This window comes from Rhamphochromis sp. 'chilingali', assembly GCF_963969265.1.
Source record: "Rhamphochromis sp. 'chilingali' genome assembly, chromosome: 18".
NCBI lineage: Eukaryota > Metazoa > Chordata > Actinopteri > Cichliformes > Cichlidae > Rhamphochromis > Rhamphochromis sp. 'chilingali'.
Window position 1 is genome coordinate 19,975,697 of NC_137945.1, and position 21,583 is coordinate 19,997,279.

Genomic DNA, 21,583 nt, shown 5'->3' on the forward strand with positions numbered 1-21,583 from the left:
AGAGAGGGGGGGGGGGGGGGGGGGGGCTGTCTGGAGACACCTTCATCAATTAATGCCCCTGGAGTCGACGCCCATTGGACGCCGCTGACAGGTGATGCAATAAAAATGGATATTCCATCCCCACCCACCCGCCCACCTACCCCTCCAGCACCCTGCTATTACAATAGTTTACAACTGTGCCCACAGTCTCCGCCGTCTGAGTAAATAATGCTGTTGTGACATTTTTTCCTCGATAGCTAAATAAAGAGCTGCAGAAAATCCAGCCCAGTGCAGAGTTTGTGTAGAGCCGGTGTAAGTAGTCCGAACCGGAAAATAGTCATGACAGGACGGGATGTGTCGTGCTAATTCCCCCCGCGGTCGTCATCAGAATGTATGTAACCGTAGCATGCAATCGATTGCATGTTGGTAAAAATGACTCCAGTCAGCACGTGCTATTTTAGTCGGGCTGATGTGCGTTACGGACGTGCTGCTTAAACAAAGAAATTTGCCTCTTCCCCCCCCTCACTGCTTTCCCCCCTGACCAGTAAACATCAAACTTAACTGCTTTAGCGTGCTCGAGCCTTTTCTCCTGATTTTTCTTCCCCAAGGTTGTAGGCCTTCTATAGACTGACCTACTTATCAGCTGAGACCACATAGGCTCGCGTCCATCCGCCTGGTGATACCGTAATAAACGAACCGGCGCTCCCAGCGTTTCAGAAGCCATTTAAACCGTCTAAGCTGCGTGTGTGTGAATTTTGCGGAGTCACGCAATTCCTGTGAAATTGTACCGTGTTTAAATGTGAACCGTGATTTTTGAGCGTGATCACAGTGCCAGGTCGGGGCTGCTTTTCCAACATGATTTTCTGCATAAATAAGAATCCTTGTAATATTAACACTGATAATAACTCTTCAAAAACCGGATCCATTTTAATTAGTTTTTCAACAAGGCACATAGAAGCACTTATTAAATATATCATTCTATAAATTGCATAAAATACGCAATAGGCTGTTGCGTCACGAATATGTGCTTTGGTTATGTTTCCATCAACAAGTAGCTTATCTGAGCGGGAGGGCGTGCACCCTGACTTTTGTGAGATTATTCATTAAAAAACGAACACCTTTTGTTTCAAGAGATTTCTTTGTATTTCTTGTAAAATGCACAGTATACACAGTTTGTCTTTACGCACGTCAAAAACGCAAATACGCGCACAAACTCGAACGTTAGAATTCATTAGAATGAACGCGCATGCACGCGCAGAACTACATAAAACACACACACACACACACACACACACACACACACACACACACACACACACACACACACACACACACACACACACACACACACACACGCGGGTTTACCAAATAATGTGACCGTGTAGTACGGACTAATTGTTTGAAATAGCAATGGGCCACAGTTAGCCTGAATGGACTGACTATTATATTCGCCCCTGAGCCATATTTTTTTCTCCAATAGTCCCCGGGTTATATTTCATCTTTGTGATCTATAAAACACGTGAGTCCCTTGTGACCAGTTCCTCCTGCTCCTGCTGCCGGTGCTGCAGCGCGGTGGGGTCAAACTCAGCACTGGGCATACTCGTTACCATAAATATTAAGCCTATTTGCTTATTTGCTGGCTTGTCACTGCGCGCTGAATAGCATCGATGTTACCAGTGTGTTACATCAAACGGCGTGTCACATGTGTAGGCGTTGTTATTATAGATCTTTAAATATCCGAATGATTAAGAACATCATATCCACAATATCCCTGCAGGACCGGGACTGTGGTGCGTAACCACCAACGTAGTGCTGCTGGACTCAGGAACAAGATCGTGCGTGTTAAAAGATGTTTGCTCCTTTTTCATTTCATAGCTTGCATTACACCGACTGTGCGAAATACAGCCACGGAGATAATCAAAAATATAATACCCTCTGTGTGTGTGTGTGCGTGTGCGCGCACGCGGGGGGGGGGGGTACATATAAAGTCGGCTATATTTTAGTTTAATAAGTCACAGAAGGCTGTCATTAAATGCACCAATTGCATGTGGATATTAGCTGGTGCGCTGATGAGCAACTCAACGCAACCGTCTTTGTGTGTATACCTTTGTGCAACTATAACTGAAAATGGGTCTTACTGGAAGCCCCCGCGATCTCTTTAGCTCCCTTAAGTCCAGCTCCACTGCACGGGGGTCATTTGACCTGCACCCTTGCGGTTGCTTTAGATGCAACATACGCACGTTGACGTGTTCTTACTTGCTGATTATCTATGACAGCATTAATACATGCAACATGAGGAGCTTCACGGATGTGAAGGGAGGGGTGGGGGTGGGTGGTAGGGGGATAGGAGAGGGCTCGCTGAAGTCCGGGTCCCCGGGGAATAGCTCACATCCCCGAGACACTGTGCACCGTGGCCGGCCTAGGGAGACGCAGGAAAGAATGGATAGTCGAGGCTTGATTCATCAGACATTCTGACATCTGCACGCCTTGTCCTTTGGACAACCCGGGTTTACTTTTATTTGGCACACTAGACCCTTGTAGTTATTTTTTCTACTTCCTCTAATCCCTTATAGCCAAAGGTTCTCACGTAAAACGCAAGCAATTCAAACTTGCGTAAGCTCCATAGCGATCCTCTTTGTTTTGTTGCTTTTCCCTGAATGTGACTGGTCTGCAGCGGAAATCCATCCTGCAGTTACGCACAGAGACTGGTGTGTTAGTTTTTGAGATAACAACCACGCGGATTTTACTCACTTTATTTGTAAAGAGTTGTGGTTTTGTCACAGGCACGTCATCTATATAGTAATGTAAAAATGACACACACACACACACACACACACACACACACACACACACACACACACACACACACACACACACACACACACACACACACCTATATCGGTGTATTATTATTATAATTATATATTTTGTTATTATTTATTAAACTGCGAGTATTAAATATGATCAGAAATAATAATTTTTAAATAAATATATAAAAGCACTTTCACACCATCTGTAAAGCCTCGGGATAAATTTGCAGCACCTCTGTCGGTGGATTTTCATCTCCTCATGTCTTAACCGCCCCAAAGTGTCAGTTTGGAGACATCTAACAACAAGTCAACATTCAAATAATTAATGAAACAAATTTAAATGTATTACCGCGTGTGTATAGATCTGCCCCAATCTGAGTATTTCCAATTAAGAGCAGGGGCTCTTTTGTCATGCACAGATGCCACAGGGCACTTATTCCCCCCTCCACTGCGCCTGGATGTCGGCCGGGGACCAGCGGGAGGAAGCAAGACCGAGTGGCCTGGAGAGAGTTCTCAAGTACGGTGAAGGTTTCTATGCAGCAGCCCCAGCAGTGTGCTGAGGAGGCGTGGGGAAATGATCGTGATTAAATCTCACAGTTAAGGCTCATGGTTAGCATTGCCATTGTAACTGAGCTGTATGTGGTGAGTTATAATAGGTCTGTAAATTGTAGGACATATTTAAGACATATTGGGAGTGAGCGACCTTGTGATCTAGATTCCAATGATGGCGTAGCTTTTATTTCTTTTCCAAAGTGAAATATAGATAATTTTTAAGACGACGTTTTAAACCTTTTCAGTTGTTAATACTAAATAAGCTTTAAGCAATAATATTTTGCATTTGTCACTTCATCGTGGACGTCCAAGGCTTAACGGGACCGATTATGGGTAAGGACTTTACTCACTTATCAGATATAATCAATAAACACATGTGATGACGTCTGCATCCCGGTGTTTTGCTCTACTTTTCACGTGACTGGTTTATTATTAATTGTGTGTGTGATTTCAATTCAACATATAATTAATGAAAATAAAAATTTACACTTTATGTAATCCGTTTTCTTTCTTCTTCTTCTGCTTTAAAAAAATAACACTCATCAAAGCAACCGCGCCGCCTCCTGCAGCTCCATCTCACTTTCTCTGCATTGAGTTTTACGGAGACATTTGGTCAAGGACGCTTAGGCACTTGTAAGCGCGTAGACCTTTTTTTTAATGACACAAACCCACTGCCCCATGCCAAAACAATGAATTCCTCTCCACCACCCCCAACACCACCACCACTACCACCACTGAGGGAGAATGTGATTTTACATGCAATCCGAGCCTGAAGTATGTGCGGACAGTGATGGGGGGAGGGTTCTCTTCACCTTTCACCCCGCCGTGTTGGAACTGTTTGTATTTTTTTCCTGGGCCCCTGTGCTACTCGCACAAGATAGAGGAGACCTGGGGTACACACCGATGGTTCTGAAAGCGTGCTGCATGTGTTCATGTCACTTTTGGTGTGTATTCACGCTTTTCTCCCCCCCCAGTCGTGTATATTAACTCAGTAGCAGCCCCAATACCTAATGACTATTCACACAAACAGCCAGTTAGCCTCTGGAGTCCTCTGGAAAAAGATACAGATGGTACATGTGACAGCCCTGCCTTAACCCCACATGCACATTGTCATACACAATATCATTCCAAATATCTATAAAATTGCCATATAGCCCATAATTACTTCCTAAATGACTACGAGGCTCACTTAAATTTAATGATGCATTTATTAGGCCACTACGGGTGAATAACATTAACTAAAGCTCTTTGTAATGATAGTTTGACTGATAGCTGATTGCGCGCAATTTATGAATTCAAGGATGCTCGAATCCAGCGCACGTTTGAGGGGACAGAGAGCACGCGGCGCATGTGCAGCTAAGTCACCGCTTTGTCTTTAAAACAGTTGATACAGGTTAACTTGTCTTTAATATAAAAAATACATAAATAATGGGGCCAAACCTATATCTCCAATTTGACGTAAACACCGTTAGCGCTCGCAGTTAATTGACTCGAAAAAAGGCATCTGGCATGTTTGCGAACGCTATTGTTTCAAAATAAAAGTCCTATTGGTAGTCATTTGTTGAAGCTTATGAGCTCAGTCTGTGAAAACATTCCTGCCAGAGTGCTACACACACACACACACACACACACACACACACACACACACACACACACACACACACACACACACACACACACACACACACACACACCAATATTTAGGAACAAATTCAGAATTCATTTACATCGTAATGTTTCTTTGCTCATGGGTCTTTTTTCTTTTCTTTTTCTGATAATTAACTTTGGAGTTTGAAAAGATGGAGTTAGGCATGCAATCACCAGGACAACAGTAACTAATAACTGCCAGGCAAGCAGGGAAGTACATCTAACATTTGTGCAGCTATACAATGCATTTACACAAAGATATTGCAGACATGGCCGATAGGTCCCTGGGTGCACGTGTGTGCGTGTGTGGCGGGGGGTGCTTTTTTCGCCCGTGTTGTCATTCTTGCTCCCCGCATGTTTTACATGCTCCTCATTCTGAACAAAGAGACGCCAAAACATAACGCAGCCACCATACAAACATAACCAGAACTCAAACACGAAAGTCCTCTGACTTTTAAATCAGTGTCAGCTATCTCACAGTTAACAAGAACAGTGTAAGCGAGGACACCTCACAATCAAAGGACAAAGCAATTACACTATTTTCTACTTCTGTGCCTGGTTCTGTGTTTTATCTTGGCTTTAAATTTTGTTTAAAACTTTTGTTTATTTCAGCTCTCTTGCTCAAAACATTATGTGCTTCTGTAGCCTACATCATTTACTACATCAGTAACTGAATTAGGCCACCCAGCGTGCAGAATACACTAAATCAGTCAGGAGCCCATCACATAAACTTTGCAGCATGGGATACATTTGAACTGTGAAGAAAAACAAAACATGGATTTCTTCAGAGTGTCTCTGACAATACACAACTTTTATTGGTTGGCAAAAAGACGTTGGACCATTTTTTTAGTTTCTCAACATAAATCACCACATGAACTATAAAGCTTTCACATGTTGTTATTCTATAAGGCAGCTTGGTTATAATCACACAGTACTTTTAATTATATGTAATCTCTGAGGTCACCTGGGAGTAGACAGTGTCGCTTTAATTTTCTATCTCAGGGAGGGGTCTTCTCCTGCAACTTGAGGAACACTGGGCATAAATCGAGCTTTGATTTAATCAAATGCAAGTTGTGAAAAAAATAAATAATAATAATTTTCCATTTTCACTATTTCAGTAGCTATATGGGCCCCTCCACAACTGCTGCCCCCTCCTTCGCCTCCCTTTGTTCTCTCCAGCTCTAATAGGTTTTCCCCTGCCACACACAATTCACATTTTTTTTCCTCCTTTTCCCCAGCCCCTCACCCCCTTTCAGTGCATTGCCCAGTGTCGACTGGAGCATTTGAGCAATTTGAAATTAAAGCAAACAATGGGCAAGCACTCCCAGGGCCCTCTCGCTCACTATATTACACGGAGAACGCTCGTGTGCTCTTGCGCATTATTGGCAAGTCATTACGTTTCTCTGGAAACCGAGAGCGGGAGCTCGCTCAGAGGAATCGGTGATGCAAGCAGCAGCTGAGTGCTTGGAATAGCATGTGTGTTCTGGAGCATCCTTGGCAACAGCATGAGGAGCTGTCAAAACAAAACTGTATATTGACAAGGCGATATGTGCAGCTTGATATAGGCGTCCCAGAGCCCATATCCTTCCAAGGATAAAAATGTATTCCCGAAGGGAACCCTGATTCCTTCCTTTAGTTTATCCATTCTACAGTAAAAAAGCTACACATTTAGGGTCTTCTATGTGTAACTGTAGTCAAATGCAGGAGGTGTAGCATAATTCAGTTACTTGAAAACAGTTACAACCCAGAGTGACAATAGTGCAGGAGTGTGAGTATTCATATTATCCATTATTCAAAGCAAAGAGATAAATACAGGAAAAAGCAGTCCTTCGGTATTCATTTAAGTTGTAAAAAAAAAGTGAATAGGCATAGCAAAATGTAATAAAACGCTTATGATCCAGACAACAAAGATCCATGTGTGGATGTGTACAAACACACATACATGTCATCATCAGCACATCCAAAAATAAATAAATAAATAAACACAATCTTCTCATACAATAGTAGAAAAGAGAAATGATGATGCAGGCAATGGTTTACTAGAGGTCTGCCTAAAACAGATCTTGTCTGTGTGTATGTGTTTGTGTGCATGTGTGTGTGTAGTCTGCTAAAACCCTCTGAATCAAAAAGGGTTTCTGTAGGTGTAAACATCCAGCATTTATCCAGGGCTGCATCCACTTGACAGATGTACAGTGTGTGTGGACAGCCCGGTCATAATTACAGAATACCTTAAATGATATAAAAGCCCTGAGTGCTATACTTTGAGGTCACCAATAGTCATTTAGAGCAGACACTGCAATTTTCTATCTCAGCGAAAGCTCCTCTCTGACAGTCTAAGGGACTTTTATTCAGGCTTGCAAGAAAATAAAGGTTTTTGTTACTGATTACTAAATCAGTTTTGATGACCTGAAGGCTCACAATGCTCACCAATGTAAAGACGAGTGAAAATACTCGTAACTTTTTTTCTGGACTCAAGAGCAAGAGAGAGGAAAAAGGATGATATATTTTATGGGAATGTGATGATATAAAGCAGAGAAAAACAGTAAACTGGCTCATTTAAGAATCTTAACCCAGATGATTGTTTTTGTTTTGCTTTTAGATGACATAACTGAGTATTATAGTGTGTAATATAGTGTACAATAATACGATCTACTTCAGTGAGTTATTTAATGGGTTATCATAGATTTATCTGAAATCGCTAATTTATTTAGTGTTTTCTAAATGTGTTTATTATGTAAATAAAGATTTCTCACCAAACTACAATTAAAGAGCAGCTTTCCACAGGACAGATTTAAGTCATCTTAGAGTTCAAACAAAATTAACTTATTTTACACACTGGGAGCGCTGGGGTTTTGTTTTATTTTTTTTTAAATTTGCCCCCCTCATAAAGTGAACTGCTTTGGACCGTCTCGCTTTTCTCTCTGCTCCAAACTTTGAAACCATGTGGAACCAAAATGGTAAGTTTGCTGCCGGCGATTCTCTTTTCACTTCCTGTCGGTAGGTACGCACACACGCGCGCCTTGCGTCATTACGCACTTCCCCTCCTCTATGAAGTTCCCCCTCTTCTCACCATCGCGCCGTGACGGGGATGTTTTGGTGAAAGAAAATACAGCGTCAAAAGGGGACGTAAACACGTTTAAAACATGACATTAAGGCCCAGCGGGACCTAAAGTGGCGTCGTAGGGGAGCGAGAAGGCGTCTTCGGCGAAGCTTTGGGTCCGCCTTTATGTATTCCTCCGCATGTCCGCTTTCTTCGTAGATGGTGTCCGGCGAGCGTTGTCTGGCGGCGGACGACGAGTTCTTGACGAGTAACATGAAGGAAATGATTGGAGGGTGCTGTGTGTGTTCAGACGAGCGAGGCTGGGCGGAAAACCCGCTGGTGTACTGCGACGGACACGGCTGCAACGTCGCCGTGCATCAAGGTAAGCCACGGAGCTTGTGCTAGGAGCTAGCAGTTAGCTCGCAGGCTAGTTATCGTTGTCTTGTTGCAAGGTTATGGAGCCTCCTCCTCCTCCTGCTCTCACCAAGGCCAGGCTCAACGCATGTCGCTGGCCCCTCCGATGATTTGGCTTGGCAGCTAACAGGGCCTGTGTACCCTTCTGCTGATGATGGCTGACAGCAGCTTTATGCACACATTTCTAGCTGCGAGGCGTGCTGTTTTCCCCCTCTACTAAGACCTGTCACGTGCTCAGAGAAGGAGGGTTACTCTCCTCTTGACAAACGGTATAAACTTAAGAGGTGAGCTCGAAACCAGCAGTTTAAACCATGCATGCAGTCAACGGAGTAAACAAATACAATAAATCTGGCTCTAAATAAAGAGAGGAAGCAGTTTAGTGTGGAAAACATTTTTTGTTTTGTGTTTTAGGGGGTCCAGTTCAAGAAGCAAAACAGTGATTTCTGCACGCTAACTCTCACTCACTCACGTGATGACGTCCACTGTTTACATAGCTGGTCATGTGTCCATTTGGCAAACAGTGGGATGCTATTTGAAATGTCAGCAGCTCTGAAGTCAGTGCACGGCAGTGTATTTGGACTTGTAGCACTGTTTTGTTTGTAACAATTTGTGGCAGTGTTTAGACTGCTTAGTAGGCCTGTCTGGCAGCAGCGTGATTGTAAGTAAACATAGGAAACGGCTAAAGTGTTACATACTTCACTGCACTCATCAGGTCAGATGTTAACACTTTCTTTGTATTTATCTCCCTCTGTTCAAATTCGAGCTACATTTTGTAAGGTTGAAGAAATCTGCGAATAAACCTTGTTGAATATTTGAATTTCTTCCATAAGATGTCAGGTATCAGTACTCTGTAGAAAATATGGTTTCCCTAAGCACAATACTTTTAATTTTTCAAGGAAAACTGACATTTGAAGCTTTGAAAGCTACTTATTCTCCAGAAATGAACTAATTAAGATTAGTTGGTGCTCTGATTCAGACAGCACTCGTGTCATGATCTGCCCTTGAACCGCAGCTGAAACGGCTTCTTTTTAAGTTAGGCTAGTATCAGATTAAGTTAACTAGGAACATTCAGTAGTCTATAATGGAGATGCAATGATTGGAAATTTCTTGACCAATCCTAATTTTCCAGAACTATTGAAAATAGTTTACAGTTATAACTCACAGCATACACAAATGAAAATAAACTTTTCTTTAAAGAAAAATATTATGTTCATGCTGATGAGATTATTACATTTGAGAATATTCCCCAAACTACAGCAAGTTACAGGATCTTCTCTCACTTAACTGAAAATAGGGTACTCTGTTACTGAAAGAGGTACAAATAATTAACTACTGAACCACTTTCACTTGATGCTGTCTAGCTTACCAAATAAAAAGCAGGCGAAACAGATTTGTATAGCAAAACAAATGTCAGGTACTTGCATCATTTTACAGTATGTTTATAAATTCCCCAGATAACAGAAAATCTTTTTTTTTTGTCTTTTTTGTTTTACTTGTCTAAATGATTTTCTTCATAACTACTTTGATTCGTTGCTCATACCGAGGCTTAGCTTTAGCCACTTTCCCTTTGCTCTCTCTTTAGGTATCTCACTAGGTTATGAATGTATTTGCGGTTTATTTAACTGTGTCTTCATTCACTTCCATGATAACAAGGTATCCTGCTTGTGACAAATTGACTGTGCTGCATCGTGCACAGACCGCTCTTATTCGGTCCAGCCACCCGTCTTTGTCAAAACCACTAGAAATGTTTTGATTGATTGTTATAACTGAGCATTTTTGGAAGTGACGAACACTAACTGCTGTTAGAGTAGCAAACAAAACTGCACGTAATTAATTGGCTCTTTCTTATAATATTTCAAACTGAATTGCGTAGTATGTGCAGAAGATCTTGATATTTCATCTTTGTTTGGTCACTCGTGTCTTCATTTGAACTCTGTAACCCTTGGATGTTTTGTTCTCCAAAATCTGGATTATAGCTGTTTATTCCAGCGGATTATGGGCTCTGGTCAGATCCGAGATAATCTCGAAATGTGTAGAGGTAGGCTATTTAGGGTAGTCTGGCCGCATTTAGGGTAGCACTGCCTTGTGCTTGTACCTTTACAACAAGTCTGATTCTCTTAAATCGAACTTGAAAACAGAAAATGTGTTAATTTAAATTGAAAACAAGTCTATTTAAATAATGTAAATCAGGTTTTTTTCCCTTGTTGTGTGGAAGTATAAAGTGTAAATTATAAATCTGTGACCTTGTTAATGCATCATCCATGTAGAAAGTTTAATGAAAAACATCTAATATAGTTAGTCTAGCTTTAAATGTAGCCAGTTATGATTTTGACATTTCCTCAAAATTTTTGTAGTTGTGTTGGAAGCCAAATAAATGCTGTGGCTTGTTTCAGTGAAACATCTTTGTGTATGAGTTAATAACTGATGCCAATATAGATTCCTAATGACAATGGTTTGCTAGTGATTTCACCATTGTCCCAAATATTTTGTAGGACAAGGAAATGATGTCAGTGCAGTGGCATAAAAATAGCATCTGTGAAAGCAGCGTGCTCAGCAGTCTGTTAGATCAAAAAGCTGTTCTCCTCCATCCAAACCAGCTTAGTTGCACATGTCAGTTTCTGGCACATGTGAGGAGTGGAGATGATGTGATGTTTATGAAGATGTGAAACATCAGGTTATGAAAATGTTTTTTAAGACTGACTGTGTTGTGGTTACTGTGACTGACAGTTTGTTTCTTTACCCCAGCCTGCTATGGCATTGTGCAGGTGCCCACTGGTCCTTGGTTTTGCAGAAAGTGTGAATCTCAGGAGCGAGCAGCCCGCGTGGTGAGTCACAAAGCCCTCTACCCTTTCATCACTGATGATTTAATGCCTACAATCACAGGACTTATCCTGAGCCGTCCTATTGTTAATAAGCGAGCCAAGAAAATGGCACCAGGTTGGGTGGTGCGTCATTTTTGTGTCTGTTTATAGATCCTGGATAAAAGCGGTTGTAAAAACAAGTCCCACAGCATGTTTCTTCTGCAATATTCCTTAATGTCAGGAAAGACAAACTTGAGGGAGCTTGTAATTGCTTCTCTATTACGTAGTCTGCAGCTTGTACAACAAGACTTGCAACTCTTTAGCACTGCAAAACAACAAATAGCTCAAGTTCATTTGCGAGAGTGTTGTGAGATCATGTTAAGAGATCGTAAGTCAGTGTTCTGAGGGTAGAATCATGATTCAAGTAATGATCCTTGTCACAAATTTGGTTAAACGATATAATCATGTTCATTAGGGATGGGTACCGGTTCTGACATAAACGGTAGTAACCAGACCGAAAAGCAGCGCACATTTCGGTGCTTTATTTCGGTGCTTTTTTTTCCTGAGCTGTGATACACTTCTAGCCAATCATTTTACGTTTCCGAGGATAGTAGGCGGGGCCAGGTACGTCCGTTCTGTTAGAGCAGAGCTACAGATTAAAAATGTCCAAGGCGAAGCGGTCAAAAGTCTGGCTGTACTTCACAGCAAAATATGCAAACTCAGCAGCCTGCAACAAGTGCTTTAAGCTGATACTGTGATACTGTCAAAGGAGGTAACACCAAGAATCCGATTAAACAGCTGGCGACGCATAGCGTTTTTTTTAAAAGCCGAGAAATGCGCCGTATTTGATAGCTTGCTGCGAGACCTCACACCGTGCACGTCGGGTGTGGTGCCAGTTATCGGACCCGGAGCAACATCCCCCAAAAACCCGAAGAATAGAGTCCTGGCCCCTAGCCCTGCCAGTGTAGCAGAAATGATGACGGGTGATGATGGCAGCAGCAGCCGTTCTTCTCTGCATGAGTAGCTTCATGTTGTTCGTGTGTAATTTACGTTGAGTAGGCTAACCACGTTATTACATTAATGCATGTAAGGTGAACTAGCAAACATCATCATAGCTACATGCGGCTGTCTTCTTGTTTGATGGCAGATACTCCCTTCACCCTGGCCAAAAAGGCTAAAATGACCAAAGAAAAAGTGGGAAACGGTTAAACATGAGAGGTTTTTGGACAAAGTTTGTGTTTTTTCCATTGTTTAAGCACTGCTTCCAGCCAAGAGTGATGCCATATATGCCACATAGCTGCAGAAAAGGCTAACATTGTTATCTTTTTACAAAAAAACCCAGCTGAACATGAGAGGTTTTTGGACAAAGTTTGTGTTCTCCATTCTTTAAGCACCGGTTCGAGCACCGTTTAAGCACCGGCACCGTTTCAAAAGTACCGATTTGGCACCGGTATCGGATAAAACCTAAACGATACCCATCCCTAATGTTCATAAGAGTCCTCTCCAGTTATGCCACATTTCCGCTAGCACCTTCTCTGTAGAGCAGAGTCTGTTTCAGTCGTACCACCTTAATGTGCGTGTTATAGAAAGATGGGCCTAAAGTCCCAGGATGCCATTTGTGCTTGACACAACACAACGATGGAATACATGGAGGCGACGGCATACCTGCTGCTCAGTCTGTCACAAATGATGTCTGCAGCTCGTTGTTGGATCACAGTGCTAGTTTGTGTGTGGACATTTCCCTTGCTGTTGGGATGCGGTAATGGCAGATTTGAGTGTTGTGAAGAAGTCTCTTCATGACTCATTGAGTGACGCCATTGACTGAGCAATCGGTGGCAGTGATGCTGTTCACATTTTTTGGATCAACTCACTTCAAAAAATATACCTGGTAGCCAACGGAGAACCTTAAAAACCAGCTCGAGTAGGTGTTAGTGGGAAAAAAGGCAGAAAAAAAGAAGCTACTGATAACTCGTAAAAGTCTGCAAGAGTGGAAGTCTCCACCACTTCGGCTTTTCTCTGAGGATGTTTTATTGAGGATGTAAATTCCAATCCCAAGTTTGGCTCTGATGTGCATCGGTTGGAATCGTGTTATAACCAGTCACTCTTTTGCTTAGTTTATGTGGAGTAAGAAAGCTTGGACTTTGCTGTTTTGATACAATCTGTGAAATTCCTCCAAAAAGTAGATTTATGCCAAATTGAAATCATCCACGCAAATAAACTGTGGTCTGTTTGCCCAGCTAGTATGGTTAATATTGGCTGGTAAGAACTGTGGTGTAGACAAAAAACATCATTTTAAGTTTAAAAAATGGTTTCAGAATATGTCCCGAGTAGGGCTGGGCCATATTATACCGTTCACGGTAATACCGGTATAATGTTAGGCAACGATAGGAAAATGAAATATCGCGATAGAATGGGAGTAAAACGCGCATGCGCAGTGCCTTTGTTTTCATACGCACATGGCCGATTGTTGAGTGAAACAGATGAACCAGAATTGGTTTGTAAAAATGGTGCAACTTCCGTGATGTGGAACTGGTTTGGTGTTTGTCCGTCAGATACACAACAAAGCACATTTTTTTGCAGAACATGCAAGCGGCCGTTGTCATTGTCATATTTGTCGGACTAAGATGCTCTTAAATCTGGGAGTAATCTGGGTCCTAAACTCCGTATCTTCAGGTCAAACAACACTGCAGCATCACTTAGAGTTAAAAACTGTCTAAATTCTTTCATCTTTAATAAAACGATCAGCATTGCTGCTTTACCAGGTGTAACTATAAAGTTTAACTTCCAGGCATCCATGAAAACAAAAGTTATTACATTTAACGGAGTTAGAAGTTAGCAGGAAGCTAGCGGAAGTTAGCTCGCTAGTTTCGCTAGTTACCTAAGCATGATATAGCATGTTCTGACTGAGAGATTTCTGAAAAAAGTCAAACGTACAGCTCTGCTATCACTTCCAACATAAATGAAGACAGGAAACTAAACAGCAGTGACGTTTGTAGGGTTACTGAAGTTGGGCTAGCTGGTATATAATGATGTGCTACGTGATCGCTAGCGACACAGCTATGTTAGCATAACATAAACAGTGAAGCTGGAGGACGAACACTAACACTTTTCCACTTATAAAAGTTAACGTTAAGGTTCTTCATGGTTAGAGACAAATGCAAACGCATGGCAGGATGCTGTAAACGGACCAAACTTCAGTCAGGAGAACAACTGAGATAATCCATCCACAATACGAGGTTAGTCATTAATATACTGCAACAACATGGGAATAGAACAGCTGCCAGAGAATTCAACATTAATGAATCAATGGTACAGAAGTGGAGGAAGCAAGAAGAATGAGTTTAATAAAGTTTGATTTATCTGACTGCTTTGTTTCGCTTAATGTGCCTTATAATCCCGTGCACCTTATGGTCTGAAAAATGCGTACTGCACACTGCAGTTTAATGTTGCAAAGCACCTATTTTTAACTTCAGTGGATATTATATATGGTTATGCTCAGGATATGTCAGCCCATTTCTACTGGAAATGCCTTTTGGTTAAACTTTCAGCAAGGAATTTGCATTTGCACTGTTACATTTTTATAAAGCTTTAATGTACATAAAAACCAGCTTCTTGTTTAAGTGAAAATAAATGGAAGGTTGTCTTTTTGCGCTAGTAATGTTGTGGAGTTGTATTTTGTCTCGCATCAATTATATCGTCGGTTATATCGTTATCGCAAATTTTCAAATATATATCGTGATAAATATTTTTGGCCATATCGCCCTGCTCTAGTCCCGAGTACATTTCCAAGTGGCCTCTCGGTGCAGTTTTGTTTATGGTCAGAAATCAAATGGAGCAAACATAATTTGTAATTGCAGACATGTGGTTTAAGCTTATTTCAACAGTCACACTCCTAATAAATCAATCTGCTGCTTGGAAGCTGTCCTAAAACCAACTGCAGCATCTAACTGCATAAGCAGTGTAAATGTAAACAATACGCTAACCATGGTAACGCATGCTCCCGCCAGCATGTGGACGCAGAGAGTTTACGCCGATCAGTTGAAGCTGAGGTCTGTAGTATTTGTGTCGTGTCTGTGCCGTGTGGGTTAATTCCATTAAAAGCACAGAGTGATCCTAGAATATTTCCAAGTAGGGTGGCTCTTTCTTTATTGTTTATTTGTTTGTTTTTTGGTTCTGTTTTGCCCGTTTGTTATTGTTCATGACCTGTGATGGATTTGCTGCCTGCAACAATAATGTAGTAATAATGCTAATGTGCATTTATTTCTTTGAAGTCAAAGACTTTAAACATAGATGTTAAAATTGTTAGACATCACACTAATGTGCTGTTAGTCACCAGGATTTGGTGAAAATAGAGACACCATAGTACTGCACCTCTGTATTTAATGTCAGTGTGTGAAAATGTGTTGATTTTATACTTTAAACTGTTTAAATATGTTTAAAAAAAATCTTAAATGGAATTCTTAAAGAGATTTGTAGCAATGCGGGACATTTTGTGAACAAAGCAGTGCAGGAATTACTTCAAATTTGTGCACATTAGCAGAAAGGTTTGACTCATCGATCTGCTTGTAAGTAATTAAAATTCACATCAAGCTCAGTTGTATTTTTGAAACCCAAGTCACAATTCGAAGCTAGAAGGAAAGATACGTTTGCTCTATATTTAACACTTCTTCCTGAATATTCAACATATCATTTGATTTTGAAGGTCAACTGCAGTTGATTGCATTATATGGTGATACACAGCAAGAGGATTTGGGGCATTACTTTCTTTAATATTCAACTAAATTATTAGTATTGTATGTGCAGCACTGAAGGGACTATGACACATTTTTGTGATTCCTGTACACTCACACAGAGCGACCCTGCTCTTCATGCCAATGTTGTAGAAAAACCATTCAGCACTGGTTACACTTGGCTATTGTTGATGCTGACAGTCGCTCGGGCTTTGCTATTAGATGTTATGACTTGATATTGTGTTTATCTATTCATCCTGTTCTCTTTTTAAGGCCACTTATGTAGAGTAATTGTAGCAGGTTAAATCATTCATCTCTGTATGGAAATAAAGTCAGCTGGGATTGGGGGATGTCCCTATGATATACAGTCATATGAAAGAGTTTCCACAGGATTGTGTGCAGTTGTTTGAAAAACTAAGCCCACTTCAGTAGCTTTTAGAACCATCTTTAGCAATGATAACTTCAAATAATGGTTTTCTGTCTCTTTATCAGTCTCTCACATCGCTGAGGAATTTTGGCCCACTTTTTGTTGCCTCACTTCTTTATTTCTTATACACAGCATTCAAACCTCCAGGCCTCCAGTTGAAATCTGGAATTTGACTGGATCATTACAGCACCTTGATTCTTTGCTTTTTCAGCCATTCTGTTGTAGACCTACAACATTATTTATATCTACTTGTTTTTATTTTATGGGAAGCAGATCTGTGTGTAGGATCATTGTCCCGTTGCATGACCCAATTTCAGCCAAGCTTAAGTTGTCAGACAGATGGCCTCAAATTTGACTCTAGAGTACTTTAGTATACAGAGGAGTTCATGGTCCACCCAATGAATGCAAGGTGCCCAGCGCCTATGGCTGCAAAACAAGCCCAAATCATCACCCCTCTACCACTGTGCTTGGCAGTTGTTGGTCTTGTCTGTCCAAAGGACATTGTTCCAGAGGTCTTGTGGTTTGTTCAGAGCTAACTTGCAAGCTAAGGATGTTGCCATGTTCTTCTGGCCTTCTCCTGACAAACCTTTCCAACAAGCTTTATTTATTCAGTCATTCTGTAATTGTTCTGTCGTGACTTTAATATTTAATGTGATAACCGAGGCCTGAACAGTCTGAGATGTAGCTTTCAGGTTTTTTGCATTTTTCTAAGCATTGCACAGCCTGAGCTTAAGGTGAATTTGCCTGGATATATACCTCTGGTAAGAAGCTGCCCAAACGTCTTTTTTCCCCCCCTACAGATGCACTCACACTTGTTGATGATCAATTAATCAAGGCCATTTGATTAACAGCACATGGCTGACTTCCTCCTCCTCCTCCTGAAAGCAGTAAGGGAGTCTCTGTTTCCCTCCTGTGTGCGAGCTGTGAGAGCTGCACATAAGTAGCCACTCAGTTCTGTCTGTGCCACTCACAATTAGAGATGAGTGTTATAGTGGTTGGATAGCACTACATGAACATTAAATTATACCAAATTCCTAGCCCCATCCCTGGTGGCAGCAGCCACCAGGTTTAAGACCTTTACTGGCGGAAACCCTGGATGATGGTCAAGAGTGATCACTAATAGCTTGCTAGTCGAGACAATATTCAGGTCGTTCAGCCTATTACAGCATTCAATCAATATTATTTTTAAATCATTGTCGGGTGTCAGCATTTCCACATATAACTGACATGTGACACCAGGATTCATGAGTACACAGGCGAACACACGGGTCAGATTAGCATCTCTGATATGTTTGAAATGCTCGTCTGTGTGAGAAGCAGCTACGGCTCTATATGGTTGGAGTGATGGCAGCTTATTATACAAACATAGGTTAGTGATTTAATATTTAAAGATGACAATTTTTGTCAAATACACACGAGAAAATGCTAACATAATACATATTAATATGTAGTGCCTTACTACCCATCTCTTCTATAATGCATTTTTGGTATACAGTGTGAGGGTCATCACACTGCAACAGTTAGATTATACAGAACTGACCTGACAGCAGCTTACTCTGACTTATTAAACAGAGGATTGTAATGAATTTTATATTACTGAATGACATGTTTTATTACTGAGCAGCACCCATCATTGTACCGCTCCCTAGTGAGACTTGAAAGCTTGCTTGAATTAAGCAAACTTTCATTTAAGATGAAATGGCCATGTGTACCATTCCATATTAAATCTCTGTACAGATTGGTGGAAGCTGCAGTATACGGGGGCATATTAACTAGGAAGAATAAATTACAGGTCCTCACAGACTTGGCTGCTACTCCTACTTTATGTGGTGTAACTGCCTCCACCAGCAGGTTTCTCTTTGGCATGTTCCTACTGTCCTATGCGTCATGCCTGTCAATCTGCATACTGTTCCAGTTACTATCACATTTAACTAAATAATTTTTTAAAGCTTGAACCTCCTTAAGCCTTGAAACTGTTTCAGTGTGGCTTGTTAGACGGATAATATTTGCTGTGTGTGGTGAACCGGGTGTACCAAAAAGAATCATCTGATTTCAAAAGGCTGCGGTTTTTGAAGTAATGGAGATGGAAGCTTGTGGTAAATTTTAAAATACTGAGCTGAATATAAAGTTTTACATGCAAAATGTTTGCAAGTGCTGAATGTGTTCCCCTCTGGATGCTTGGCATATGTCCATACGATAGTCAGACTCCCATACTTTTGTGAGCATGTCTGGAGTCACTGCAGCCGCTGTTGTTGTGCTGCCTATCGGGAAACACGTGAAACTCAGGGATCTGCTCTTTCTAACAGTACCTGTTTCAGTTGTTACCGTTGAACGTCTGTGGAATCAAAGCATTTTGAAATTGGATTTTACTTTTTCATAAACCCTGTATTAAGGGATTTACACACCCGATGTGTAAAATCTGTGCAAATATTTTTTTGGACTCCCCTATTTTTATTGCAGCCGTTCACACCGACCGCGTAATTTCGCTGGACAAATTTGCAGCATTTATTTATTTATTTATTTTTTTAGCCAAGCCTGATTATTCTGATTCCAGTAGACAGATCTGAGCAATCAGACTGCTGCATTTGGCAGCATGTGCACTCGCAGCTCAAAACACGCACTGGTGCTCCATATACAAATAGTAAAACAATACCGTTTTACCTCAGACTCAGAGCTAGATGCTGCTCCGGGTCAGTCGGCTCTCTGGAATTATTTCTCTGCTTCCTCAGATGTGGTCCCAACTTCTCCAACAAGAGCTCGAACTGCCCCACTGACACCCTAAAATATGTACAGCAACAGCTTCGACTCCTGGATCAAACCATAAAATTCTCCGTGCTGCTGCCTCCTCATGAGAACTGGATAAACCCAGAATCTCAGTTTCTTCCTTGTCTTGTCTGTCTTCATTTTTTTTCGTGTGTGTGTGTGTGTGTGTGTGTGTGTGTGTGTGTGTGTGTTGTTTTTTTGTTTTGTTTTGTTTTGTTTTTTTTTTAAGTACAAATTTTCTGCAAAAATGCAACCCATTCGGTATTTGTAAGAGCTCAGTGTGTAACTTTATAGTGCAAAAGTAGTTCCTGGTTATGTTCCTGCTGAACGCAGCCTTGGCAAACGTTGCATTTCTAATAACTGCAACAGGGTGGTTGGGCTCACCTGCTCTCCACAAACACCTGAATCATCACACATAAGGTTGTCCTCTCAAATTAATATGATGTCTTTAAACCTTTAAGGATCGGACTAGACTTTGTCAGTCCAAGATTAACTTCATGTTGCTGTTGACACAGGTGCTGGAATGATCTGCCTACTTTCTCTATTCATGTGTGAAAAGCAAATATACTTTTGCTGATATTTATCATGATGGCAAACTGCTTTTCTTTTAACTCGTGGAACTAATGGAGGAATAGAAGAAATCTGACAATAACTTGCTGTACTCTGCTGTCATGTTAAAAATGCTTAGTTTGCTAGGATCACCCTCAATGGGTTACCTAAGTGCATTTGTAACAGTCTCTGTGTGTACAAAAACTTTACCTTGAAGTTGATGGGTCATTTACTAAATGACCATGATTTTTGTGTCTCCAACTTTGCTAGAAAAGTCGGTGTGTGGTTCAGACTCCTAAACTCCATGTCTGATTTATAAACTTAGTAAAAAAATTGCATGTACAGTGGGGCAAAAAAGTATTTAGTCAGCCACCGATTGTGCAAGTTCCCCCACTTAAAATGATGACAGAGGTCAGTAATTTGCACCAGAGGTACACTTCAACTGTGAGAGACAAAATGTGGAAAAAAAATCCATGAATTCACATGGTAGGATTTGTAAAGAATTTATTCGTAAATCAGGGTGGAAAATAAGTATTTGGTCACCTCAAACAAGGAAAATCTCTGGCTCTCACAGACCTGTAACGTCTTCTGTAAGAAGGTTTTCTGTCCCCCACTCGTTACCTGTATGAATGGCACCTGTTTGAACTCATCATCTGTATAAAAGACACCTGTCCACAGCCTCAAACAGTCAGACTCCAAACTCCGCCATGGCCAAGGCCAAAGAGCTTTCGAAGGACACCAGGAAAAGTATTGTAGACCTGCACCAGACTGGGAAGAGTGAATCTACAATAGGCAAGCAGCTTGGTGTGAAAAAATCAACTGTGGGAGCAATCATCAGAAAATGGAAGACATACAAGACCACTGATAATCTCCCTCGATCTGGGGCTCCACGCAAGATCTCATCCCGTGGGGTCAAAATGATCATGAGAACGGTGAGCAAAGATCCCAGAACCACACGGGGGGACCTGGTGAATGACCTGCAGAGAGCTGGGACCAAAGTAACAAAGGTCACCATCAGTAACACACTACAACGGCAGGGAATCAAATCCCGCAGTGCCAGACGTGTTCCGCTGCTGAAGCCAGTGCATGTCCAGGCCCGTCTGAAGTTTGCCAGAGAGCACATGGATGATACAGCAGAGGATTGGGAGAATGTCATGTGGTCAGATGAAACCAAAGTAGAACTTTTTGGTATAAACTCAACTCGTCGTGTTTGGAGGAAGAAGAATACTGAGTTGCATCCCAAGAACACCATACCTACTGTGAAGCATGGGGGTGGAAACATCATGCTATGGGGCTGTTTTTCTGCCAAGGGGACAGGACGACTGATCCGTGTTAAGGACAGAATGAATGGGGCCATGTATCGTGAGATTTTGAGCCAAAACCTCCTTCCATCAGTGAGAACTTTGAAGATGAAACGAGGCTGGGTCTTCCAACATGACAATGATCCAAAACACACCGCCCGGGCAACAAAGGAGTGGCTCCGTAAGAAGCATTTGAAAGTCCTGGAGTGGCCTAGCCAGTCTCCAGACCTCAACCCCATAGAAAATCTGTGGCGGGAGTTGAAAGTCCGTGTTGCTCGGCGACAGCCCCAAAACATCACTGCTCTCGAGAAGATCTGCATGGAGGAATGGGCCAAAATACCAGCTACTGTGTGTGCAAACCTGGTAAAGACCTATAGTAAACATTTGACCTCTGTTATTGCCAACAAAGGTTATGTTACAAAGTATTGAGTTGTATTTTTGTTATTGACCAAATACTCATTTTCCACCCTGATTTACGAATAAATTCTTTACAAATCCTACCATGTGGATTCATGGATTTTTTTTTTTCACATTCTGTCTCTCACAGTTGAAGTGTACCTCTGGTGCAAA

The 21,583-nt window shown here is 41.5% G+C and overlaps 1 protein-coding gene across 3 annotated transcripts in view; it reads left to right on the plus strand.

Moving 5' to 3' along the window:
* The first annotated feature begins 5,803 nt into the window (after positions 1 to 5,803).
* Positions 5,804 to 21,583, plus strand: part of mllt10 (MLLT10 histone lysine methyltransferase DOT1L cofactor) — a 51,960-nt gene continuing 36,180 nt past the window's right edge. Inside the window, exons 1-2 of one of the 3 annotated variants that reach the window (XM_080865191.1) lie at positions 5,804 to 8,410; positions 11,188 to 11,267. In XM_080865191.1, coding sequence (XP_080721317.1) covers positions 8,248 to 8,410; positions 11,188 to 11,267 — 243 coding nt within the window. In that variant the 5' untranslated portion in view covers positions 5,804 to 8,247. The remainder of the gene's footprint in view (positions 8,411 to 11,187; positions 11,268 to 21,583) is intronic. The other 2 variants (XM_080865192.1, XM_080865193.1) reach the window with 2 other exon arrangements.